A 27,525-nucleotide genomic window follows, 5' to 3' on the forward strand; every position below is an offset into this window, starting at 1 on the left:
CTTTGTGATAGAAATATATTGAAATATAATTTATAAACGTGACCAGATCTATCACTAAGTAAAGCGCAGAACTGATCAGTGATCTAAAATTTCTTCCAGGTGTAAATCTCTGATTCTATGACCTGTGACAGAAAACACTCAGGGAAAGCTATGTCGATGATAGAGCACATGTCATTGTCATTACTTGAAAATCTGATTAATACCTTGGATCATCCACATTATATATATATTGTGGGTTATCCAGCCTCATATTTAATCTGAATTCATTTGTAGTAGATTAATTTTCTGTTATACCTCAGGTGATCATGGGAAAGTTATTTCTCTGTTCCCTCCTTCCCAATAATAATAATACCCATATACTTCATAGAGGTATATAAAGCTCAGATGAGATAATGGCTGTACATTTTTTTTTGCAAATTTTAAGATGCCTTATAATTTATTTTTATTATTTTATTACTATTAATTAATGCATTATTAAGTATTTCATTACTCCTCTGGGTTTCCAAGAATAGGGATATAAAAGTTGGGATTGTAAAATTATTCAAATCATTCTTAAGATCAGCCTCTACACGAATGCCTCCATGTTTCTCATTTTTCTGTAATTTGCTCAGAATTTTCTCTTTTACAAGTTTATATATGTGTGTTCTAAGCATTTGCATATTCTAGCAAATTTCCTGGTGCAGGTGTACAGAAGCCATTATAATCTGTTGTGATCATGCCTCAGAAATCCTCACTCAGCTAAGCAGATAAAAAGGACAAATTAAAAGTGAGTCAGATAGGCAGCAGTTCAGCCTTGCATAATGCCCACTTCAGGATTTTTCTGCTGGAAGGGTCCTGCCAGGAACTTGATTGCAATGTCTCGCCTACTTACTCACTCTCCCTCCAGCATCAGCTGATGGAGAAAGAAAATTGCAATTTATTTCTTCTATCTCAGGCATAATATTGATATTTTAACTTGCATCTATCTCTCCTCTCCCATTCCACCCCATACCTAAATTGGAAGGATTTATATAAAAAAAAATAAATCAAGGTCCCAGAAACTCATGATTGCTTTGAGCTTTTCTGTCATCTTGAGGGGAAAAAATATACAAAAAGGAAAAGGTTCTTATTTCATTTTTGTTGCTTCTTCAAATTTGGATCCTAGGTCTGTTTGCTGTTTTATAGGAGGAGATCCTAGGTGCCTGGTACGTAGTAAAATCTTAATGTTATTAACTTGACTGTCTTTTCGATCTTTACCTTTATGGGAAAAGCAGTTTCTTCATCTAAATGGAGTGGGGAGGAGGGACTAGATGACCTTTGAATTTTACAGTTCAAATCCTGTAATCCTCTAGGAGGAAAAACATTTTTTTTTGTTTGATTTATCGACATAATAATCATCGGTAAAAAATCATTCTAGGCCCCAAAAGGCACTGTTTTGAAATCTGGGTAATTACAGTTGGGACAATTCTAGATACCCCTATGTTATAAATGGGCTTTTTCTTTCTGTTCTTGTTAAAGTAGCAAATATATTGTATTTAATTTATACTTTAACATATGTAACATGTATTGGTCAACCTGCCCTCTGGGGGAAGGGAAGGAGGGGAAAAATGGGAACAAAAGGCTTGGCAGTTGTCAATGCTGTGAAATTACCCATGCATAGATCTGGAAAGGAAAAGCTATAATAATAAAAATTAAAAAGTAGCAAATATGTGTATGCAAATCTTACAAGACTAGCTCTAGCAAACACTTAGCCTTAGCCTAAGCTTAGCCCTAACCCCGAGCGTCTGGGGTGGACCTTTGTAGCAAATTTATGGGAAAGCTAGAGTTGAGCGGGGCCGGAGAGCCTATGTTTGCACCTCACTAGAGGGAGATCACGGACCCATTTGAATATCAAGGCATTATCACACCTTTCTAGGCGGTTCAATGGCGCTCTCCGGGTATTCCCGGAGACTGTGGACCTAGGACGGGGACTGATTTTTGCCCGAATTCTTAGGACGGTAGGTAGGAAGGGCCGGAAGTCCTGCGGTCGCTGCGGGGTCCCCAGCCCCCCTCTGCGTGCTTACTGTACTATTCCACAGTTCCGTTCCTTCTAGTCTGGAAGAAGGCGGGAGAAAAGGCTGAAAAGGCAGCCGAAAGGGGCTGGTCGTCCTCGTCTATTACCGTGTTACAGTGACCATTGTTGAGGGATTAGGAAGCCAGAAAAGGGAGGAAGGAGGGGTTCGGCGTGGCCCGGAGCAGACGTTTGCCTCACCCTCACCCAAACACTTCACAGAAATCCCTTCCCCGGCTCTGGACTGGCCAACGAGCCCTCTGCATAGTGCGGGGGCCCAGGGCCACGGTTAAGCCCACGAGTTTAGAAGCTAGCGTTTTCCCTCCAACAATACAGCCAGGGAAAATTAACATCATTTTTTAAAATTTTAAATCAAGCGCCTCGCGTTTGTCCCTGGCCACATTTTGGTCTCCCTCCTCCCCCGCCCCCTTCTCCTCCTCCTCAGACGGAGAACTGCACCGGCCAGTTTGGGATTCTGGTTAGAGGCCGCGTCTAGAACGGGTCCCTAGCACATGCTCCCGGCGCTGGCCCCAGCCTGGGAGGCGAGCCTCCTTCCTTGAAAGAGGGAGCACCTGGCAGGTGGAGACGCCCGCCCCGCAGAAACGGCCGCCCCGACTGCCAATTAGCAGGTGGCACTGGGCAGGGCGAATGGCTTAGGAAGCTCTCGGGCTGAGCGGCGCTGGCCCGGTAAACACCTCCGGGCCCGAGCACATCCCGGGAGCTGTGAAGGGCAGATTGGCAGGAACAGAGAGGCGTCTGCTCGCTGCCTCCTCCGGGATCTGGAGCTTGCACGTCTAAGGAGAGGGACTGGGCGGGGGGGCTTGCAGGGGTGAGAACTAGGAGGCAGCCAGAGGAAGAGCCAGGGAGAGGGAGGGGAGGGGGGAGGAGGGGCGTGGCCGCGCGGCAGGGGGAGGGCGCTGGGAGGAGGGGCTGCTCTCCTTCGCTATCCTCTGGTCTCCTCGCTCCCTGCTCTGGGGGCTTCGGCTTCTTTGCCGCGCTGGGTGCATTCGGGCTACAGGAGGGACGCGGGGCTGAGCTCCCACCCCGGAGCAGCTCCAAGATGAGCGGGGCCCGCGGCGCCTGGGATTTTCTCTGCCTCCTGATCCTGCTGAGCCTCCACACAGGTGGGTTAGCGGCTACCTCCACACCTTCCTGCCCGCTCGCCTTTTCCCTGGGAATGTTCTCCACCTTGCACAGCCTTTGCTCCGGGGGAAGCGTTGGAGGGTTCTTCCAGTTCTCGTGCGCCCCCCGGCCGCAGGCTCTGGAGGGGTGGGCACTCACGAGACTTTGCTTGGGGCTTTCCTGGCTTTTTACTTGCGTTTAGGACTGGGTACCTGCTCCCTAGTGCAGAAACAAAGCGTTTTGGCCGGGTGGAGCTGAGAGAGCGGCTGGGGGCGAGCCTGGGAGCGAGAGGGGGCTTCGGGGATGGGCTGCGGGCGGGTGGGCGCGGGTGTGCCTTCGCATTTCTTTGTGCCGAGCCCGTGGGTGCGCAGGGCCGGGGCACGGCTCGCGGAGCTGCAGCTCTCCACGCTGGAAGGCGCTCGGCCGCAGCTCCCTTTTGTTGAAAGTTGTCCGCGGCCGGCGCGTCCGCCGCCGAGCAGGTTTTGGTTTCCACGGAGAGGGAAAGTTTGCAATCCCGGCTCTCGGCTCGTCTGCAGCCGCCCCTGGCTGCGCTCGCACGCCCTTTGTGCTCGGAGAGCGCGGCTGTGGAAAGAGAGGGACGCGGCCAGACCCGTTCTGGTCCCCGCGGTCACCCCGCGAGGTGGCCGGCGTGCAGCCGGACCGGCCTCCCGCTGAAACGATCGGCACGCTGGTTTTGTGTTCCCCACGGGGAGCCGCAGCGTGCTGCTCTGGGGCTGGCGGGGTCCGTGAGTGCGGGGCTCTCTTCCAGAGGTTGCAGACTTACAAAATGCACGCTGACCCCTCGCCCTTGCTGGGGTCCGGGGGGGGGGGGGCGGCTGCCAGCTCCCGCATCCCTCGCGCTTTCCAGGCTCCCAGGCGCGGTGGGAGGGGGCGAGGAGGGGGCTCCCGCGCCAGAGGAGGAGGAAGGGGCTGCGCGATTTCCCCGGTGCGCTTCCTAACTTAAAGCAGCGCGCGCTCCCAGTGGAAGAAGGAGGGACCGGCGCGGGGGACCTGCTGTTGTTAGTACTTGGCGTCTTTAGGGCTTCCCGAAAGGCGAGCTCTAGGAAGCCGCTTCGGGAGCCGGCGGGGAGGCGTGGGGAGGCGCGGCAAGCGCGTTTTATTTATTCCTGCCGTGGGTTCCGTGAAAGTTGAGGTCTAAAAGCCTCCTCACGCGCAGCCGGGGCAGCGCTCGGGACTTGGCGGGCCGGCTGACCCTCTGGTGCCGCCAATGCCCGGTCTCCCCCCGGCTGTTGGGTCGGTGATAAATCACCCCCGCGCCCTCGTCCTCGAGATGTCTAAAAAACCGGGGCGTTGGGACCCAGCCCCCGGACTCCTCCTCCTGACGAAGGGAGGTCTCGGACAAGCGAGGCGGCCCTCCCCCGGGTTCCACAGCCTTACGGGGACCCGGGGGCTCCGCTTCCTTTCCCTCTTCTGCAACCCGAAAGGTGGGCGGGGGGCGAGGAGAGCGCGCATTTCCGCGGGGAAGGGGGAACCGACTGAGCGGGCTGAGCTCAGGGGAGGGAATTCAGCCACTGACTGTTGGAATGAATGAGAACGCTGGGTCGGAGTCCCTGGACGAGCTGAGCACGCCCGCTCCCGCGTCCGTTTCTCGGCTTGTCCGGTGGGGGAGGGTCCCGGAGGGTCCCGCCCCGGGCAGACGCAGGATTCGGTTCCCGGACTCGTCCCGAACGGCCGCCTCTGCGAGTGCAGCGGTCCGAGCCTCGGGTCGGGAGAGCTTTGTTGACCGCCAGCCGAGCCGGGCCAGAGTCTATTTGGGTCCTGGGAAGCCAGTTTCCCTTCCTGCTAGATGCTCTGCATCTTCCATCCCCTCCCCCTCCCAGTCCTGCGCCGGGCCCTCAGATACACCTGCTGTATGCACTGCCTCCTTTTTTACCTGCAGCCTCAAACTCCCAGCTTCTCTGCTGCAGCCGGTGAGCCTCAGGGGGCGGGGCCCGTACTCCCCGCCCGCGAGTCTGGCTCCCGGGTTCTGGGTTCTGGGCTCTCTTGTGCGTGCGCGTGCAGCCTTCTCCCCGAATTCTTGTCCGAAGCGGGATGAAAGTGCCGGAGCACCGACTCCGGGCCTTCTCCCGAGGCCGGGCGGCTGGGACTGCTGGAAGCGTGGTGCACGCCAGTTCCTGGGCTGTCTCCTCTCGTTTTCCTCGGCTACTCCAGCTGGAGTGCAAGCTTCCTGAGGGGCTTGTTCGTGTTCCTTGGGTCTACCCGGCCTTCAAAGGCTCGGATGTGTGTGTTCAAATAAAAGTCTACTTTGTCCTAAAATTTCACTTTGCCCAAGTGCATCATTTTATATTTATATTTTATAATTATGAAAATTGTTTCTTTTTTCTTTTTTCTTTGGAAATTTAAGCAAAACAACTTCTTCACTAACTATGGATGAACCTGCTTTTTGGACAAACCGTAAGATACGTTCCCAAAAAGAGCCTCTCTTTTTTGAAAGAGATCCCCTGAAGGAAGGCTTTGCAATAACTCCATTTTCCTTCTTGCTTTTGAGTGATTTGTATATAAAGTGGGTGAGGGAGCAAAGACTTTAGCTTCAATGGTAGCCTTTATGCAAATGAAGTACTTAAAAATGACAATGGAAGCCTATTAGAGAATGAATTCCTATTGTGCACTTGTGTTTGTTTTGTTTTGTTTTTTTGCATGTTTAGTCTAGGGGAACTAGCAGAGTACTGAGTTCCAATCCTGTCTCTGTCCCTTAGTTCTCTGTATAGCCCTGAGTGTTTCAGAAAATCTGGTTTATGTGCCTTGGTAGAATTCAATTAGAAAGAAGGAGCTTTTTATACTTTGAGAAACCATAAGTTATTCTATCACTTTGCCACTTGGGATAATCTATCAAACATGGAAGATCTGAGTTCAAATCCTTCCTTCCTAGTTGTCTGATCTTTTTCGGCCTCAGTTTCTCCGTCTCTAAAGTGGATGTTGTGAAGATCAAATGAAATAGCATTAGCATGTGAAGTGTTTAAAATACTAACTATTAATAGTATCTCTCTCTCCTCTCTCTCCTCTCTCTCTTTCTCTCTTTCTCTTTCTCTCTCTCTTTAATGACTGCTATTTAAGGATCTGGGCTATTTTTCTTGTAATTCTCGAGTTTATTAAAGAGAAAAAGAAAAGGACTGCTGCTATCTAATGCTGTACAACAGGGGACCTTTACCAGCTTGCTGAAGGTTATAAGATATGATGGATGGGAAAGGGTTAAGTGGGGGGAGATTATCAGTTGTAGCTTTCCTTCCCTGAAAGCTAATTCTCAGGAGAGCTGCCATCATGTATTCTGTGCTTCCCGTCTAAACACCCATATACTTACAGATGTTGTTGTGAGCTATTTATTTTCTGTTCATTGCAGTTAGAAATTTCTTTCAGGATTTTGACTCATTTCCTTAAGTCTCTTCCAGTTGATTAAAGGACACAAGGAAATGAGCTCTGATATCCTGAAAAGAATTCTCACCACAGACTTACAGAACCAGGTTTCAGTTGTGAAAAATGCTGCCAGGGTAGTGGACAACACTTAGGCTTCTTTGCTTCTTTTTAAAAAATCTTTCCAAGAGGAGCTGAGAGTTCTTCAGCATTCTCCAAAGTGATTTCAATTTAGTTTTTAGGATTTATTGACTAAAAATTGATTGATTTATTTTGTTCATAGGATAATATATAGCTGGAAGGGGTCTGAAAGGCCATCCTGTCCATTATATAGATTGAAAAACTGAGACCTTGCCCAAGGTCAGACAGACATTACATTGTCAAAGCTGAATTTTAATCTAGGTCCTTCTGATTCTAAATTTAGCACTCTTTCTCCAGTTCCAAGTTTTTAAACTACTAAAAAAAAACCAGATTTTAAAAGAAGAAGAACTATTTCATAATGCAGATCCATTTCAAATGTTGTCAGATGGTTTAAAAATATAACTCTGGTTAAAATGATTTTAATGGCTAACGCCAGAAATCTTGGCAGAGGATTAGGAGAGAGGCTGGAAGTGGAAAGGAGTCTTGAAAGGTGAAACCATCTTGATAAGTGGAGTTGGCAAGTAGATGATTTTCTTCAAACTTTTTTCATGAGTAATATGGTATATATTTAAAAAGTATTTGGATTTAGAGTTGGAACCAGACCTTAGAGGTAATTGGGTTCAGTCTTTTCATTTTTGTAGGTAAGCTAATACCCAAGGTAATTTATCTAAGAATCACATAGGAAAGATGGCAAACCTGAGATTGTCAAATAAGACACTATTTCTAGTTTGCACAGAAAAAGAGGATTTGAATAAAGTCCAAGGTTCTGAGTCTTAACTCTTCTTTGCTTCCTTTGTAATCTTGGGCAAGTCACTTAATGACTTAGTATTATTTGTAAACTGAGGGAACCCATATCAAGTTGATTCAAAATTCCATCTGGAAGACTCTTAATTCTATGATCTTAGCGACCTTGGCCAATCACTTTCTATGGCTTGGTTTCTTCAACTGAAAAAGGTTGAGCCGGATGACTTCCAATTTCCCTGTCAGGTCTGTCTATAATGGTCAGATTTCTTTTTGTTCATGTTATAGTAAGCATTCAGAGGTAGTGCAATGGATAGTGCACCAAACTTGGAGTCAAGAAGATCTGAATTCAAATGTGGCTTCAGACACTTATTAGCTGTTTGACCCTAGGTAAGTGTTTTAATAACTTTATTTGCCTCAGTTCCCGGGCTATAAAATGTAAACATGCTGGAAAAGGAAATGACAAATCATTTGAGTATCTTTGCCAAAAAACAAACAGGAAAAAAACAACCCACAGACAAGCCCATAGGGCCACTAAGAGTCTTATATTGAATATTAGGCACTCAAATACTTGTAGATTTGATTAGTTTCAAAGTAGTCCAAATTTTGAGAGAGCTGAAGTGAAAATCTCTGAATTAAGAGTGGAGCTCCCATTTGTCGTGATCAGATTTTGGTGAACTGAGTGAAATTGTCCCCCATTTCTTTGCCTACTGTGTGTCAAATATCAGATACAGTCAGTGGGGAGCGGTGGGAAACATGGGGCACAGGGTGGATGTACCCATGTACCTGATTTATTTCCAAGCCTTTGGCTGTTGTCAGGCCTCCTAATCAGGTTTCACAGTTTGGGATTTAACTGATAGTAACTGCCAACTGTCAGTAACTGCCCTGCCAACCCTCAAGGGTGTTGAGAAATGAAGAATAAAACTATAGAATTTGAGTAGAAAGGGGACTCAAGACATCAAGTCCAAAATCCCTTTGATGAAATAATTTGTTCAAGTTTACTTTTGGTTGTCGAGCTGGGATTCATCCCACTTGACTTCCAATCTAGAAAGGGAGGATGGGGAAAGGCGAATGGAGACTTAATTTTGGGGCCAGAGAGAAAGGAGAAGGGAAAAGTGCTTCTCTGCTTCATTGGATGAGACATTAGTGATACAGTTTCATTAATAAAAATAGGGGAGCCATGCTGGCCTCCAAGGCCCCTTCCATTTCTGGTGCTGAATTTGAGGTGATAGAGCATCCAAATGGCAGGGGGGACTTGATGCAGTCTTAATTGCCACCACTCTGGTTTGGGGGTTCACATCTTTTCTTACTGAATTATTGTCAGTGGGCTTTATGGACTCTGATACATCCACCAAAATAAGTTACCAAAACAATATTCCTAAAGCACAGGTCTACTTCCATCACTCCCACAATTGAGTGACTCTAGGCTCAACTAAAAAAGCTCCCTTCTCTTTATCATTGAAAGCTTGTTATAACCTGGCTCCCACCTACCTTTCTCAAACTTATTTTATATTGCTCCCCTTCCTTACATAGTGTGGTAAAGTTTTCTTGCTGAGTACCTACAATTTTTTGTGTTTGCCTGGTCTGGTTTTCCCCCTATCTCTAATACTTTAGAATTGTCTGAGTTTTTTGAAAAATTGTAGCTCAAAGCACCCTCTTATTCACCTAAGCCCGCTAGTACCCGCCCTGGCCAAATTACATTGTATTTACTTTGTTGCATTTTTTATATACACTTAGATGTATATGTTGTCTCCTCCAAGGAAAATGGAAGGTTCTTGAGGGCAGGGAATCTACCTTTTGGTAGACCCAACAGTGTCTAGAAAGTGGAGGGATGCATAATAAATTAATAAAGGCTTAATGATTTATTGAAGTTTTTATTTGGGGTGAAGTATACCATATAAATAAGCTTAAGTACACTTGACATAGGATCTGTCTTTATTGGGAGCACATTAGTAAAAGATCTGAGGAACATGATTGGCCACAAGCCAAAGAGAGGTTAGGATGATAGACTACAGAGCCGGATTTGGGGAAAAAAAATCCTCATTTATAAAATGAACAAGCAGGATTAGATTTAGTCAAGCACCTGATGTGGGCCGGATGCAGTTGTAGGGAGCAAGAGCAGCTGTCTGAGTCTGAGGACGGTTCACACTTAGTGCCTTTAGATTTTCCTAGCAAAGGTGGAGAATGGGATTAGAGGAGGTAGTAGGGCTAGAAAAACCTCCTGGGAGGGCCTGATTGGAGTGGTCGAAATGGACAGTCCCTGATGGCAGAGAGAAGGAAAGTCCCTTTCCTCCCTTTTTTTTAACGGGACTTCTTTATTCCCCTCCAAAAAAATTACGGTTTTTTTAGCCAGGCAATACTGTGTGAATGGGGCTGGCTCAGAGAGAAATGGGGATGTCAGAATGAAGTTTAGAGGGGGGAAAAAAAGCTGTTAGGCTCATGGTGAGTTGGTGGTTAGGTAGGAATATCCAGATGAAGGATACTGAATTGAGAATCATTTGCATAGATGCCTGAAGCTGTGGAATTGAATGAATAAATGAGCCCTGGGAGAAGAATGGAGGGGGAGGAAGGTAAAAGATAGTGTGAAGGATACTATTAGGAATCTGGAAGAAAGAACAGAGACTTATACTATGCATAAAAAGTAATAAGACTTTTTGTTTTTTGCATTATTATTCAGTCCCTTTCCTCCTTTTTTTATGGGACCTCTTTATTCCCCTCCAAAAATTTTATTTTTTTCTCAATTATGTGTTAAGTTTTTAAACTTTTTTTTAAAGTCGATTACTGAGCAGCTAAGTGTGGCAGTGGATAGAAGAGCACCAGCCCTGAAGTCAGAAGGACCTGAGTTCAAATCTAGCCTTAGACAATACTTCCTAGCTATGTGACCCTGGGCAAGTCAACTTTATCCCAATTTCCTCAGGAAAAAAATTGATTACTAAATTTTATCCTTCCATCTCTCTTCTCCTCCTTGAAAAGGCAAGCAGTTTGATATAGATTATACATGTGAAGTCATGCAAAACATTTCCATATGCGAAAGAAAAAGGACAATAAGAATAAAGAGGTTTTTTAAAAAGTATGCTTCAATATGCATCCACGCTCCATCAGTTCTTTCTCTGGAGGTGGATGGCATTTTTTATCATACATCTTTTGGATTTGTCTTGGATTATTGTATTGCCCAGAATGGCAAAGTCATTATTCACAGTTGATCCTTGAACAGTCTTGCTGTTACTGTGTGTACTGTTCTCCTTACTTCACTTTGCATCAGCTCACGAGTTTTCCCAGGTTTTTCTGAAAGCATTTTCCTGATGTTTTTCTTCTCTAGTTTATACATGTGCATTTGTGTAAAACATATTTCCATGTTAGTCACAGTTGTGAAAGAAGAAACGATCGAAAGAAAAACACTAACAAATAGGATAAGTGGAAAAAAATATGCTCTGATCTATATTCAGAGTTCTTTCTCTGGGTAAGGATTGCTCATCATTTCTTATAGTAGACTAGTAGTGTTCCATCATGGTCAAATACTGTTTGGGTTCTAAGTGAAATGGATATCTTGGGAAGGCTGCAGTGGAATGGAACAAAACCAAAAAGACATTGGAAGAAGGAAGATATTGAGGTGGTACAGGAGGAAGATCACTGGATTTGGAATCTAAACTTAGAGGTATAAATTCAGGCTTTTCCACTTAACCTACTTTTGTGAGCTTGGATTTTTTAGTTTTCCCCTCTAACATGAGACTATAATACTAAATCTGGGGCCCTTAATTAGAGGTTTTTAGGTGGACTTAAGGAGGAAAAAAAAAAAGGGAGTATAGGAGGAAATTACATCTTTATTTTCACTAACTTTTTACTGAAATTTATCCTTCAAAAATTATTCTGAGAAGAGGCTGGCCAGATTTCCAAAAAAAGTCCATGATTTTAAAAAGTTAAGAACTTGATATTAGATGATCTTTAAGGTTCATCCCAATCCTAGATTCTAACATCTTATTTAGGTTTCTAGAGTCTGGAAATGGAAAAAGTTGGGATTGAGGTGATGGGAATGAGTTTCACGTTTAAGACATGTGAAGCCGGTAAGACGGAAGAACATTCAAACTAGGAGAGTGAATAACTTTAGGGGAGAACAGTGCCATTACGAGTTGGAAAACTGTACACTAGGGGCATCTCTTTAAGGCCTTTATTGGAATCATTTGAGTGATGACCTGGCCCAAACCAGGTGGAATGGATCAGATGGCTTCTTCCTCAAATGTTTATCTCAATTATTCCCCAAATAATTTCCAAACTATTTGGAAGCAATAGCAGTTTTTCTTTTTCCTCTTATCCTGAGGATCATAAATGGTCTGTGGTAGATTCTCATAAATGCTAATGAGCTACTCCCTTTAGCACTAGAGGCAAACCATATAGTGTGGATCTTTTGAGGGTCCTGTAAATCACAAATGAGATTGGTCTCTGGAAGAGAACTCAGAAGTTTCATTTGGGTGAGAAGGGATCCATTGTCCTGATTTTACAGATTGAGAGATTGGAAGCTCAGACATCCAGAGGACCCAAGGTTTTAACTACATTAGGTGCTAGAAAGGGGACAAAGAAAGGCTGGAGGGATAGATTAATCGTTTTCAATTGCTATGTGGTGATAATGGATGGAAGGATTCTGCTCTTGTGAGTAAGAGGGGGCCTGACTTTGGGAGCTGTGAAATGTTGGGCAATTCACACTAGCCCTCATTCTTAGTTTCCTCATCTATAAAATAAGGGTAATCATTCTTGCATGCCTTTCAGGGTTGTTCTGAGGAAAGGGCTTTAATTACTTTAATGCCATTAAGCTTTAATCCCACATAAATGTAAGTTGATATTATTCAAGAGAAGAAATTTGGATATGTATATAACTATAGGACTGGGGTAATTGCTCCTTCCTTACCTTTTTCTTTCCATATCCGATTGTTTTATAGTTTGCTCTACCCCACCAATCACCATTTCTTGAACAATTCTTATGTGTCCAAACTCCAGAGATACCATACAAAAGCAAAACATAACCTGATCACTTACCCTATAAAAATAAACACAAAATTTAAACAAATGTCAGCAAGTAATTAGGGGGATTCTGAGGCAGAAGGGATAAATACCTTGGCTGTATTTGTTAATTTAACTCCTAGTAGCCAATCCCTTGGGTTTTACTGGCTTAGGGGCTCCTATAGGGAGATATACCAGGGGCTCATCCTCCACATGGGCAGGACTTGCTGAGACCAAGGGTGTGACCCCTTTGTCTGGGCAGAAAGGGGCCAGTCCGGCATTGCCGTTCACTCTGATTCAGGGATGTTACCTCATTTGTGAGTTGTACAACAGAATCAGCACAGAGAATTCACAGAAAATTTGCTTCAGTTCAGGTTCATTCTTGGGTCTTTGCCTGGCTATTTGGATACAAGAACTCTTTGGATACTTTCCCCTTTGGGAGATCTCTGACCTCTGTCTGCCCATCAGTTCACACTTGACCTCCACAGCCCCACTCTAAAGCCTTGGCCTGTGGAGGCTATGGCTACTGTTGTATAAACCCTTCTGCAGAGACTTTCTAGGACAGGATTGGGAAAGTCCTGGCTCCAGCACTTAACCCGGACTCTGCAGGAACCATTTAACCCCCTCTCAGTTTCAGCTTCCTTGTCTGTAAAAATAAGAGAAACATGGTATTCCCCTCCAGAGTGTTCTGGAGATCAGATGAGATAATAGGCAAAGTGCTTTGCAAAACTTTTAAAGCTTTATGTAAATGTTAGCTGTTGTTACAGCCCCCATCTGCTCAGCTCCTAGTTTGGTCACTGGTTAGTTAATAAACTCTGAAGTGGCTACAGTGTGCCAGACACTGTGCTAAGTGATAAGATTGTATAGGAAAAGCAAGGCAGTCCCCATTGACTATAGGAGCCCATAAACTAGGAAAACCCCAGGGACTGGCTAATAGGAGTTAAATTAACAAATAATTACTAACTGTGTATTGTACAGGCTACCACTTAAGGACTGGGAGAAATATAAACAAGTGGCTGATACATAAATGCATAAAAAGTTAAAATAACAAAGGGGAAATTGAGCTCGGTTAGAAAACCTGTGTTGGGTGTAACATCCTATGTGATATGAGTCCCAATATCACCCTTGAGCATGGGTGGGGGGTTGGACTAGATGAAAATCTCTAAGGTAATTTAAAATCTTGAAATTCTGATTAAAATACAGTGACAACTTATTATAAAAGATGTCACAAGGAGGTATATTTCTTCAATAGCTAAGGGATTTATGGAGTAATAGGGTGCTGGACTTGGAATTCAAATAAGCCTTTTCTTTTGAGCTGGGTGATCTTGGATAAATATCTTATTCTTTCTGAACTTCTGTTTCCTCCTTTATAACATTGGGGGTCTACCACTATCCTGTCTGTCTTTGTGCTTCCCTCACATAAAAACATCAATGTGAACAGTACAGCACTGTAAAAAAAGTGAGATTTTATTAATCGCCTATGTGGTGTGATATATTGTTCCGGGACCTGGGGGATGTACATGATCCCTGCTTTCGAGGAATTTATAAGCTTGTGGGATTGCTAAAATTTATGCACAGGTAAATATGCTAAAATTAAGAATGTGTGTGGGAGGAATACAGAGAGCTAGGAAGTCAGTTACAAGTGGAGCTGGGATGGGAGTTGGGAGCCAGAAGCAATGGGTGAAAATTGCAGAGAGTTAAAAAAAAAAAGTGATTTTGTTTTGTTTTGTTTTGTTTTTGGACAAGTTTTTATTTAATGCCTGATATCATAGTGCACAGTGTTCAGTGGATGGAAAGTCACATGGTTCCTCTCCTCAGGGAGCTTATGATTTGGGAGGGAAGAGGTTTTACCACAAAAGAGCCATATAACACAAATTTAAAACTAGATGAGAAGGAAAGGTGAAATAAAGTAGTAGAAGGCATTCAAAGAGAAAGATCTTAGCTATGGGGGGACTAAGAAGTGGAAAAAAATCAGTAAAATCAGCCATCAGTCACATCTGACAGTATGTCCAATATCACATCCCCATAGTCTGTCTAGTACTTATGGAACAAGGTACATTTTTTCAACTCTTAGGTACCAAACGTGTAATTTGACAGAATTATATAGTTCTTTCCGTTTACATTGTTATCAGGCATGTTGATTTCCTGGTTTCTGTTTGATTCACTGTATCAGTTTATATACATCTTCCCATGCTTCTCTTGAGTTTTTATTATATGTTCATTATTCTGTGTGGTATGATATTAATTATTTATTAAATCCGATAATTTCCTTACATTTGTGTAGCACAGCTTAACCATTCTGCAGTTGATGGGCGGTCCCTACTTTGAATCCAATCTCTACCACCATAAAAACATTGCTACAAATATTTTTTGTACATAGAGAATTTTTTCCCCTATATTTAACCTTGGTTTTCTAAGCTTTGGGAATAGGACTTCTGGATCAAAAGATAAGGACATTAGGATACGTTAAGAAGCATAATTGATTGTCCATAGTTCCATTATTATTTTACATATCACTATGCATATTGTACGCAATTTCTTGCACCCCCTCTGACACTGACCCTATCTTGTTATCTCTTACTTTGCTGAATTGAAGGTGAAACCTTAGAGTTGTCTTGATTTGCATTTTGTGTATTAAGAAATGTGGTTTAGATGCCCTTTTCTTGTTAATAGATTGCATCTTTAAAAGTATTTGTTCACTGCGGCCCCTTCAATTCACTGGGAGTTAGCTCTTAGTCTTAGATATTTGTGTTACTTCCCTACCTATTTTTGGGTAGAGTTCTTGTTAAATATTGTATTCAAATAAATTTTCCCAGTCCACAGTGCCTTTTGCTGTGTTAGATGCTTTGACTTTGTGCCAAACTTTTCAATTTCATCTAATTAAAATGACCTTTTTTTATTATTACTTGTGATCTTCTCTTAGCCCTGGTTGATAGATGGGGAGATCTTTCCAGATTTCAGCAGATCTTCTCAAGAAGAAAGTTATATCCCAGGAAGTTTGTTTGTTCTTGGATTTATGAGTTATTGAGAACCTTTATTGCTCTGTCCCACAGTAACTGCAGTTAAAAACAACAAACTTCTTTGTCTTGAGACTTTTAGAAATGGGTTTGAGTCAGGGAACTGATCAAAAACATGACATGAGCACCATAACTTTTTACGTGTTATATATGTGTATTGTTGGGTATACTAAGTCCCTTAATAGAATCTGTGGTTTAACATTTCCTCGTCTCTCAGTGAGCTCTTTATTATCCATGAGTATACTTAATAAATGGCTCTTGAATGAATGAATGATATTTATTCATCTGAATTATTCATGACTCTCAAAAATTGTTTAAGTAGTTTTATGATAAACAATGTAAACATCTATGATAAACAATGTAAACATCAGCATCGACTTGGAAATATATATTATAAAACTTCTTTATGACCTTAGGATATTTTTACGTTATAACAGTTTGTATATCAATTTGTAAACGTCCATAATAGCTATATTAAGAATATAATGCTTAAGGTTCTTTTAAACTAGTTGCCTCACATCTGTCTGTTCTTCATATTTGTCATTCTCTGTCAGTTGAATTAACATTATTTTTGATCTTAGCCTAGCTCCCCACCAGTCACCAGTCCACTCCTATGGGTACATCAGCTGACATGGCTCTAGAAGCTTGCAGACTCATTTTAATGCCATTCTGGGTAGAGTATAATTAAAAAGGAAGGGAAATTGGGCTTTGAAGTACATGAATTTTTTCTCTACAGAACAGCTAATGATTTTTAAAAATTCCCTTTTGGATCATTCACGTTACTATTCAGTGGTTTGCTAGCATTGATAGTTGGCAATGTCTTTAGTATCTTGAATGAGCGTTTCATTCATCTACTCGCTGGTGATTTGGATCCGCTGTTGGAACTGTGCTGACCTTGATTCTTCTCTCAAAGGATCAATTTTTACAGTCTTAAGCAAAATGATAACCCAGTTAGCATGCTCCATCACAAAAAGAGATTTTTATTTTTTTAATTTAATTTTTTCAATGAATAAAAATCTCATCCCTCCTGAGCCCTCTTCGCACAAAAGGAAAAAAAAATCTTTTGTAACCAATATTCATTTTCAAGCCAAATCCAATGACTTATTTTCCCTCCTTCTGCAACTGGTATCTTATTTTTCTTCTGGGGTGGAGCTAACATTTTCTCGTTGTTTCTCTAAAATTCAGACTTTTATTGCTTAAAATTGTTTGTAAAAGGAATTTTTCAAAATGTGTTTGCCTTAAATCATAGTTTAAAAACCTTGATCATGCTTTCAAGTAGCTGGATTCTGATGCAAAAGTTTGTTGCAGTGATATATATATATATGTGTGTGTGTGTGAAATCTTTTCTCTTTCTGAAAGGTAGAATTCGATTTTTAATTCAAGAAACATCTATTAAGTGCCTCCTGTCTACTTTGCCAGGCTATCTGTTAAGTATTGAGGATACAAATGAGAAGGATAGTTCCTGCTCTCAAAGAGTTTATGATCTAATGGGATGAGACAGCAAACAAGAAGCTAGGGGGTAGGGTGTAGAACGGCAAGGTTTTCAGTAGGAGAGCATCCTGTTCCATGGAGGGGAGACCAAGCAGGGCTGCAGGTGCAAATGGAGTGAGCTACAGAGAATCACTCCCAAGGGGTTAAGGATGAGATTGGGGGACTTTTCCCACAAAGAATCTTGAGCAACTAAAAATGATAACCAGAAAAATAAGTGGCTGCCTAGGATCTTCAGAGGATAGGGAGGAAAGAATGAAAACTGATAGTGCCACTGAGCACCTGCCCTTCTGTGGATGACTAATGGGAGATCCTGACTTGGAAGGAAGGAAGGAGACAATGGCACCAGAGGGCAAAGTGAAACTTCATTCTGTTGTGAAGTGATACCTGGATCAGGTTTGTGTGCCAGTGCCCCCAGGGAGAGGGTGTGCAGAATTCTCAGGGTCAAATTAAAATTCATTTGCTTTACTTTATTTTATTTACTTTTTCTTCCTGAGGCTAAGGTTAAATGACTTGCCCAGGGTCACACAGCTAGGAAGTGTTAAGTGTCTGAGGCCAGATTTGAACTCGGGTCCTCCTGAATTCAAGGCTGGTGTTCTATCCACTGCGCAACCTAGCTGCCCCTGCTTTACTTTATAAAAAGATCAGGCTTTCCTGATCTTGAAGGATGTTTGAGAAACAGCAAGGAAGCTAATGTCACTATATGGAAGACTGGAAACTTGGTGAATGGAGGCAGATTATTATGAAGAGCTTTGAACACCAAACAGGATTTTACAATTGATCCTGGAGGTACTTGCTTTTGTCTTTATGGTATTGCTATTATGAAAATTACATTTTTTTATTCCACTCACTTCATTCTGCATCAGTTGATACACATCTTCCAGCTTTCTCTGAAACCATTCCCTTCATTTCTTACAGCATCCATCATACTCATATGCCATAATTTATTTAGTCATCCTCTACTTGATAAGCATCCCTTAAACTGTATACCATTAATTACTGTTCCATTTGCAGCTTATCACTGAAGTTTTTTGCCCCAACTCTTTCAAGCAAAAGTTGGAGTTGACTTGTATTCACCTAGTGATGAAAATAAGAACTAAAACTCAAGGAATCTGGGCAAAATATGCCAGGTTTAGGACAATAATAAGTTATCAGTTATCTGATTATTTTATCAAAATCATGTGTTCATATATTTACACACAAATATATTTAAAACATTACAGATCCCAGGTTTAGAACTCCTGTTCTTGTTCTTCTTGTTCTTGTTCTTCTTCTCTCTATATATATACATACACATATATAATTATATATCTTTGTATCTTCTAGTAACATTTATGAGCTAGTAAAGAATGATTCAGTATATGTTTATATACACACATTTACATATGTATATACATTCATACACACACATACATATATATGAGGCAAAGAAAAGAATAAGATGACTTTTATTTAAAAGCAAAACTACAATTTTATTTGGTTAAATTCATAAAGTTTTAGGGGATGGAGGATAGGAATATAGGCTTATCAGAAATAATGGCACATAGAATTTAGAGCTGGAAGAAGACCACAGAGACTCATTTAAAGATAAAGAAACTCAAGGCCTAAATAGGGGAAAGTATCCATCTCCCAAGCAGCTTTCAAAATCACCAAGATTCGGCCTTGGGTTCCTTGACTCCGAGAGAGCAGATAGTCGAAGATGGAAATGAAGGTGTGGGTACGGTTTGGTACCTTGGGGATGCATCTTGAGTGATGAAGGGGCCTTAGAGACTGTTGATCCAATGGTTGAGCTCGCTGAGCCTCCCTCAGGTAGGACATCCTCAGGGTCCCAGGGCTGAGCACTCTGGGTAAATCACAGGCTAGCACTCTCCACCAGCTTGAAAACTTGGTCATTGATAGCAGGCTTTATACTAAGGAAGCAATTAAAGAAGAGATGATAGGAAATTGAAACCGATAAAATGTTAAAACAGGGAGGGAAGACAACCAGCCAGCCCCTGCTTAGACACAGCTCTTTAAACTGCCTGATATTAGCTATTTAAGCTTGTTATAATCATCAGTCACCTTGTCTGGAGCCCCCGTGGGCTCTGGGATAAAATGCATTCTCCTTTGGTATTTAAAGGCCTTTACAGACTTGTCCCTGGATTTTCCAGAGCAGTTGTTGTTACTCCCTCAAAAAAGAGTTGCTTTCTTACCTGGAATGCTTTGTCACATCCATTTTTTGGGGGGAAACCCTCATTCCTCCCTTCTAGGCTATATTGCTCAAGAGAACTTTCTATGTATTTTGTATATCTCTTGTCTCATCTGTGAACATATTAGACACCCACTACAAAACATAATCCTTTTGAGGGCAGGGATGTTTGTAGCTACAGTATATGGTGCCTGGGTGGTGAGAGTGTTTGGAAATCCTGAGTATGAATTCTGATCCCAGATATTACCATCTATATATCCTTGGGCCCCAGTTTTCTTATTTTTAGAACGGGCATGATAATGGTGCCTTTTTCCCAGGATCATAATAATAAATGATTTTTGCCAGTCTCAAAGTCATTACTGTCATTATTATTGAAAAGTTATTGATTGATCCAGGCACCAGAAAGGATATTTGGAATTAGTTACTTCTAAGGGGATTTCAAAATGATTTTGCTGCTGTGGAATTGTTTTAGAGTAATGTTTCTTAAGTTCTGATAAAGATAATGATATTTCCTGGATTTAAAAGTATTGAACCACACATGTATGTTTTTAATATTCCCTAACGAGGATAATATCATTACTCAATTAGGTGCTTTTTTTCCTCCTTTGGCTTTTGTCAGGGAGAAAAATTTGCATATCTCTAATTATAGTCATTTGATAAAAATACTGCCAGGGCTTGACATAATATTAATTCAGATTTCCAAAAATACTAAATTTCCTTCCTCAATTGAGTCTCCTCCAACTGGTCATTGATTTAAATTACATAGTAAAAGGCTACAATTTTGGAATGGGCCCTTTCCCCCCCTCCTAGGAATGCCCATTATTCTAAAGCCATACAATGAAAAAAAGCAAAGCTTTCTTGAGAAATAGATTGGAAACATTTTTTTATCTGTGAAAATAGAGGGCAATAATAGAGTTCTTACGGAAATGACTTATTTTTGTTTTCTACAAAGAGATTGAGAAGAAACAATTTCACAACCATGCCTATCATTAATGATTTTTTTTTTCTTTTTAAATGGAAGCAGGTTTAATGTGTTGGGTTTTTTATTTTATTTTGAGTGATTGTCACCAAAGAAAAATTTAAGAGAAAAGTGAAAACCTATTAAGCAAATTGACCAGCAAGGGTTCTGATAAATGCAGAAACAAATTTGAATAAGCTAATCTTGCCCATTAGTGTGCTTTTAAACCAATTTAATTGTTTTGATCCAATTTTCTATTTTGTTTATTCAGATGGAGAATGGCTACAAAATAAATTATGGGAGACTTATTATCTGACTAGCAGTTTAGAAATCTAGTTAAAAAAACAAACAAACAAAATGTAAGACTAGTCTCTTAAATAATGAAAAGGTTGCTATTGTGGTTAGTGTTTAAAACACTTGCCAGTGTAGCTAATTTGGTATGATAAAGGTGTATTTCCTGAGTGTTTCTTCTAAGAAGCTTTAATAGAGTTCTAGGAGATGGGATATATATCTAACCAGATTTTGTTCAGATATGCTTGAAGTTTCATCCGTAATCTAGTGTCTCTGCTAGAATCACTGTAGCTGTGGCTGGTGAACGCTGCAAAATTTTACACTTTAGAAAGCCTGGGGAATTGAGAAGTCTGTGCCCATGTGAGTGGTTGCCAGAGTTTGTCAGGGAGACCCAGTGTTAGGCCAAATGCTAGGTGTAAAAGCCAGGCAGATTTGCTCACTAAAGAAAATCTGTTTTTGCAGGTTTGCATTAACTTCCAAGATAGAGAACCCTGGCAAAGTTTGTACTTCATTCTTGGCTTTCTCTCATTAGGGTTTCATTAAGTAGCTGTCTGACTCTTGTAGGCAATGGGGCATTGGTCAGTGGGAGGCCTAGAATATTGGACTCATTGGACTATAGTGGAATGGACCTTAGAGAAGTCATGGAATCCATTTGACAAGTGATTTTTTTTTCAGAGATTTAAGTGAATTATCTAAAGTCACACAGGAAGCAAGTGCTGCAGTCAGATTTGGAACTTGGGTCCTCTTGATTCTAAATCACGTTCTGTTAGGTGATATGCTTTCGCTGTGCTTGTATTTTAATTGTTTAAAAAAATTACAAAATCCTGCCATGGCAGGTTCTGAGTAAATACCTAATGTTCTTGAGGTCTGACTAGGTGCACTTTACAATAATTCATTAATATATTTAGCTCTCTCGTGGCCTTTGGCCATTAAAGTGACAAAGTTAAGAGAACAGAAAGCTTTTTTTTTTTTTTTTGAGTTTGCTTACTTAAGTTTTACTTCCTTTGACCATTAGAAAATATGTGTTAGTTTAGAAAATTCCAAAAATATAGTCTCTACTGATTGGCAGGATCCCAAGTATGTTTTTTTTTTTTTTTTTTTTTGAGTTATTCATTCTTGTTCTACTTCCAGATCATTGCTTCATATTTGGGGGAAAAAAAAAGAGAAAATCCAAAAACCCTTTTCCCTTATGCCTTTGGATAAGTAGAATTGCCTCATGTCTGTTAAATAAACAGCTGACATGCTTAATAACAAGACCTCTGGCAAGGTTATCTTAAGACTGGCTGTATCCAATGCTGGTCCCTAAGTGTGCTGTGGCCAGTTTTTCACTTGATTCTATCATCCACTTCCTCTTTGCTTTCATCTTCTTGCTGTGGCTTCAAGGTCTTTAGATTTCATTTCTGGTTTTTCTTTAACAAAGAAGGCGTCATACAGACATATTGAGAATAGGGCTGCTTGTATTTGGAATTGCATTTTAAACAGATTCTATATGGTGTAGAAAGAAAATAGTACAATATTAAACTTACCCATTCGATTCTACACATTTTTTTATTTTTAAGGTTTAATTGATACCCTTTGTCTTTACATCGCAATCACTTCAGAGTGCTGCCTTTGGAGACAGCTAGAAGATCTGGACTTTGGTTGCTGGTTCTGTCACTTCCCATCTGGGTAACCTTTGTTCCTGCCTTTACTCAGCCATCTTGCCTCTGTCTCCCACCTGGGTAACATTCAGCAACCACTTAACCACTTGGGCTTCAGTTCCCTAACCCTGTAAAATGTGGGGAGGTTGGAGTGGATGGCCTGAAGTGCTCCTTCTTTTTTTTTCCCTTTCCCCTCTTCTCCCTCAGCAAATATTAAATGATGGGAATACAAAACAGCAGGATCATTCCTCTCCTTCAACAAGTTATAGTCTGCTCGCATGTACTGTGGGTAGAAATGATACAACATATACCTAAAAATGGAAATACAAAGTACATACAAAGTGATTTCAGGAGGGAGGGAGCACTTAAAACTGAGGGAAAGGAAAGGAGCAGAGGGAGAATCAGGAAGATCCTTGTGTTGACTTTCTAAAGGAAGCTAGATATCTTTATATTCAATTATTTTATTAATTTATTTTGAAATTAATATTTATCTTGTCTATCTTATTACCTACTTTTCCTCTATCCTTATTGAGCCAAAGCAAGAAAAACAACGATAGTTAAGTAAATTTTCATTTCAAAAACAAACCTTACTCTTGACTTTGAATCCATCAGCTAGCTCCCTTTTAGGAAATGGATAACATGTTTAATCTTTAGTCCACTAGAGCTGTAGTTGGTTATTGTGTTCATAATTCTTAAGTCTTTGAAAGTTATATTTGTCTTTATTACAATTATTACTGTGTAAACCATTCTTCTAGTTCTGCTTAGTTCACTTTGCATCATTCAGTTTACAGAAATCTTTTAAGATTTCCTAAAATCATCCCCTTCATCATTTTGTACAGTTCAGTAATATTCTATCACACTCATATACAATAACTTATTTAGTCATTTCCCAGTTGTTGAACACTTCCTCAATTTTAAATTCTTTGCTGTTACAAAAAAGGAGCTATTACTATAGAGAACCTTTTCTTTGCTCTCTGAGGTACAGACTTAGCAATAAGCAAGATAATTGTGTAAATGCTTACAAATGTTGGATTTAACATATATTTTAATATATGTTAAAATATATTTTAACATATAACTTATTGGATTGCTTGCCATTTAGGGGAAGGGGGTGAAGGGGAAGGAGGGGAAAATTTGGAACATAAGGCTATGCAAGGATCAAGCTGAAAAATTATCTGAACATATGTTTTGAAAATAAAGCTTTAACAAAACAAAGAAACTTAGCAATATTATTGGGTTAAAAGGCACAAATTAATAGTTTTTCAGTATAAATTTCTTCAAGAATGGACAGAACAGTTCACTATTATACCAACGGTACATTAATATACCTGTTTCCCCACAGCCCTTCATAGCATGTCATTTTCCTTTTTTCCTCAATTTTGCATCTCTAATGATGGGAGGTGATATCCTGGCTGTTTTAATTTCCATTTCTCTAATTATTAGAGATTGAGAAAATTCTTCAATTGCTCTGGAAAATTTGGATTTCTTCCTTTAACAATTTATCAACTGGAGAATAGCTGTCATTTGTTCAGATTTGAATTCGAACCTTAGTTATTTGAGCAATGAGGCCTTTATCAGAGAACTTTTGGTAAAGATTTTTTCCTTCTATTTATCTGCTTGCTGACCTTTTAACTTGAGCTGCATTGTTTTTGCTAGTGCAAAGCTTCTTAAATTGTATGCACTCAGCATTTTTCATTTAATCTGAATTTCTATTTAATCATGAACTCTTTCCCTATCTATAGCTCTAATAGGTAATTTCCTTATTTATTTCATTTCATATGTACTCATTTGGAGCTTATCTTGGGATAGCATATAAGATACTGGTCTATACCTCCAGCACAGGTGAGGAGAATACATTCTAGAAATGCTGGGAGGATAGGAGGAAGATGGTCAATGTCCAGAGACAGAGGCAGGAAGCGGGATGGAGAGGGAATGGCTAGTTTGGATTGAAAAGTATATAAAATAAGGTGGCCAAGGGAGATGGAAGCAAGGGCCTTACAGAGGGCTTCCAGTGTACTCTGAGGATTTATGCTAGGGGCAAAAATGCTGGAGTAGTTTGCCATTTCCTTCAACCCCCCATTTTACAGATGAGGAAACAGAGGCAAACAAAGTGCATTGTCCAGGTCTCTGTATCTGAGGCTATAACTGAACTCAATAAGTTGACTCTCTACTGCACAGTTACCCCTGCCATGGTATCAGTGTTTTATTTCAAATTTACTGAGTTCCTCAAGGAGGAGCAGCGCTTCTGGGGGGGCTTGCTGAGACCTTGCCAGGCTGCTCATCCATCCACTTGGGGTCAGTTCTCCCCAGGGGCTCCAAGAAACTGTAGCATGCTCAGCAGCATCCCTGCTACCCAGGAAAATGGTCTTGGTTGAGGTAAACTGACAGGATAATTGACCAACTTGTGGATGACTTGGGGATGTCTAGGGAGACTTCTCCAGAGGAATGGGTGGATGAGAATAATTTGTTGTAGGTGTGCACTCTGAATTACCCACCAGTCATACTGACTTTTGTCTTGCTGATTTTGTTGATGACTGGAAGAGAGAATGAGGCAAATGACTTTGTACAACTAACTAAATCCAATTGACTCCAAGTTGATTATCTTGGGATATCATCACTCTCTTTCCATGACAAAGGACAAACAACCTCGAGCTAGCATTTACATAACTCATTAAAGTTTGTAAAGCACTTTATATATGTTAATTCATTGGTCCCGTTGCCTGGAACCAGCTGTGATACAGAGTGTGGGAGTTAGAAATGCCTTCTCTAACCATTAGCTATTCCTCCAGCCAGTTGGCAGCTGATGTCTTGCTTGCTTAAAGTTGGCATGTGGCGAGATTTTCAGCGGTACGTTGGCTAGTTATCACCAGTATACCCCTTCCATGTTCTTGTGACAGTTGTTGTCTACTGCCATCTGAGACTGTGCCATGAGAATGTATGGAAGGGATTGGGGATCTTTAGCCAGAAGAAGCTAAGCCTTGGGGGAAGATGTAATAGTGTTTTTGAGTGCTTGAAATACTGTCATATGGAAGAGGGATTTGATTTGTTTAGCTTAATGTGGGTGGGAAAAGAAAACTAGGAACAGTGGGTGGAAATTGCAAAGGAGAAGAGGTAGACTTGATTCAAGAAAAAAAAAATTGTCTATCTAAAGAGATCCCCAAATGGAAGGAGATGCTTGGGGTGCTGAGTTTTCCCTCATTGAAGGCTTTTCAAGTAAAGGTTGATGACTTGTCTTATATTGTGCTGGAGTTAACTCTGGTACTCTAAGTCTGAAATTCAAGATGCCCCTTGGCTACCTTGCTCTTGACTCTTCCATCTCCCCCCAACTCAGATGAATTGTCATTGTTACCACCACCATTTGGGGGCCTATGAAGTTTGGCAAGGAAGCCAATGTGAAAGTCAGTTGTGAACTGAATGAGAGTAAAGGGAGCCATCCAAAGCCAATGTAAGGAGTCAGCCTATTTTGTCATGTGGTGGTTAGAACCTCTTTCCCCTCATTCTGCCCTGCACAGTGATAGCACTGCATCACCTCTTCTCACCGGAACATGAATCAGTAACTTGGTATTGAAGGCAACTTCTATCCAGTGGGAATTCCTTGTTTTGGATATCATAGGGTTTCGTATCCAAACAAGATTTGGAAGGGAGTAATGAGCTCTTGTCAGCATTTATGCATGGCAGTCATTTTATGGATGAAGGAAGGCCCAGAAAGGTGAAGTGACCTTGACCAAAGGTGAAATGACCGTTGGTCAAGGTTACGCAGGTAAGTATGACACAGCCCACTGTCAACTTGCTTTTTACATCTGACTGCCCTCTAACCCAGGCTGTCATCCAGCTTTCCTCACAAGTGAAGAAGCAGAGACAAAATTTAGTCTTTTGAATTAGGATTGTTGAACAAATTATGCTGAGTTTTGCATGGTGTTAGATAAAGTTGCTCTTAGCAGGCCATGAATGTTGGACACTTAATATTCTCAATGATATTTTTTGGATACTTAATAGTATTTTATTTTTTCTAATTACATGTAAAGATTAGTTTTCAACCTTAATTTTTGTAAGTTTTTTTTTTCTTTCATATCTAATAGTTTTTATTTACCAGATATTTGCATGGGTAATTTTACAACATTGACAATTGCCAAACCATTTGTTCCAATTTTTCCCCTCCTTCCCCCCCACCCCCAATGGCAGGTTGACCAATACATGTTAAATATGTTAGAGTATAAATTAAATACAATATATGTACACATGACCAAACAGTTGTTTTGCTGAGCAAAAAGAATCGTACTTTGAAATAGTGTACAATTAGCCTGTGAAGGAAATCAGAAATGCAGGCGGCAAAATTAGAGGGATTGGGAATTCTATGTAGTGGTTCTTCGTCATCTCCCAGAGTTCTTTCACTGGGTGTAGCTGGTTCAGTTCATTACTGCTCTATTGGAACTGATTTGGTTCATCTCATTGTTGGAGAGGGCCACGTTCAATTTTTGTAAGTTTTATAAATTTTTTCTCCATCCCTTTCCTTCCCCCTCCCTCACTCCTCCACAGGCCAGCAAACAAATCTGATAGAGCACATATGTGTTCTCAAAATACATTTTCACGTTAGTCATGTTGTGAAAGAAGAAATGGAACAAAAGGGAAAACTCACAAGAAAGAAAAACTGACATAAAATGTGGAAGTCGTCTTGTTGGATCTACTTTCAAACACCACAGTTCTTTCTTTGGATGTGGCCAGCATTTTCTATCACTGAGTCTTGAAATTTCTTTGGATCACTGTACTGCTGAGAAGAACTGAGTATCAAGAACGATTGGTCATTAGTACACCTGTGTACAATGTTCTCCTGATCCTGCTCATTTCATCTAGCCTCAATTCTAAGTCTTATCAGTTTTTCCTAAAATTTACCTGCTCATCATTTCCCATAGCACATAATACTCCATTACGTTCAATCACCCTAACTTGCCCAGCCATTCCCCAATGGGTGATTGTCCCCTCAATTTCCAGTTCTTTGCCACCCGCTATAGATATTTTTGGCGAGTTTTATGATCTTAGGATACAGATTTTTAGTGCCCTTTGGACATGATTCTAAATTATTCTCCATAATGGTTGGATCAGTTCACAACTCCATCAACAGTGGATTAGTATTCCAATTTTCCCACATCTTCAACATTTATCATTTTCCTTAACAGTTAATTTTTTTGAGAAGGGCGTATTTTAACCAGTTAAGAATAAAACTAACTAAGGTAATGCTACTAGTCCCTAAAGAATATAACAATTAGCTATTAAGTGTAAAAAAAGTCATATTTAAAACTGTCAATGGAAGAATAATCTTCCACTAGTGTTCAAGAGTATGTGTATTATTGGATTGCTTGCCCTCTAGGGGAGACAGCAGGGGAAAGGAAGGGGGGAAATTCAAATATAAGATTTTGCAAGGGTGAATGTTGAAAATGCTTTGAAAATTTTTAAATAAAAAGGCATATGTATATGACAAGGTAATTTTTACCAGTGTGCTCCCTTTAACCTTTCCCATAAGATTAAAATTTTACCTTTGGAATTTGATTCAT

General features: G+C 40.9%; 1 protein-coding gene across 3 annotated transcripts in view; it reads left to right on the forward strand.

Annotated features, from left to right (window-relative positions):
- The first annotated feature begins 2,957 nt into the window (after positions 1-2,957).
- KIT (KIT proto-oncogene, receptor tyrosine kinase) overlaps positions 2,958-27,525 on the forward strand; it is an 83,186-nt gene continuing 58,618 nt past the window's right edge. The window contains exon 1 of one of the 3 annotated variants that reach the window (XM_074275701.1): positions 2,958-3,153. In XM_074275701.1, coding sequence (XP_074131802.1) covers positions 3,090-3,153 — 64 coding nt within the window. In that variant the 5' untranslated portion in view covers positions 2,958-3,089. Of the gene's footprint in view, positions 3,154-7,645; positions 7,793-27,525 lie in introns of those variants that run through there. The other 2 variants (XM_074275702.1, XM_074275703.1) reach the window with 2 other exon arrangements.

Source organism: Sminthopsis crassicaudata, chromosome 6, assembly GCF_048593235.1.
Source record: "Sminthopsis crassicaudata isolate SCR6 chromosome 6, ASM4859323v1, whole genome shotgun sequence".
In the NCBI taxonomy this organism is placed as follows: domain Eukaryota; kingdom Metazoa; phylum Chordata; class Mammalia; order Dasyuromorphia; family Dasyuridae; genus Sminthopsis; species Sminthopsis crassicaudata.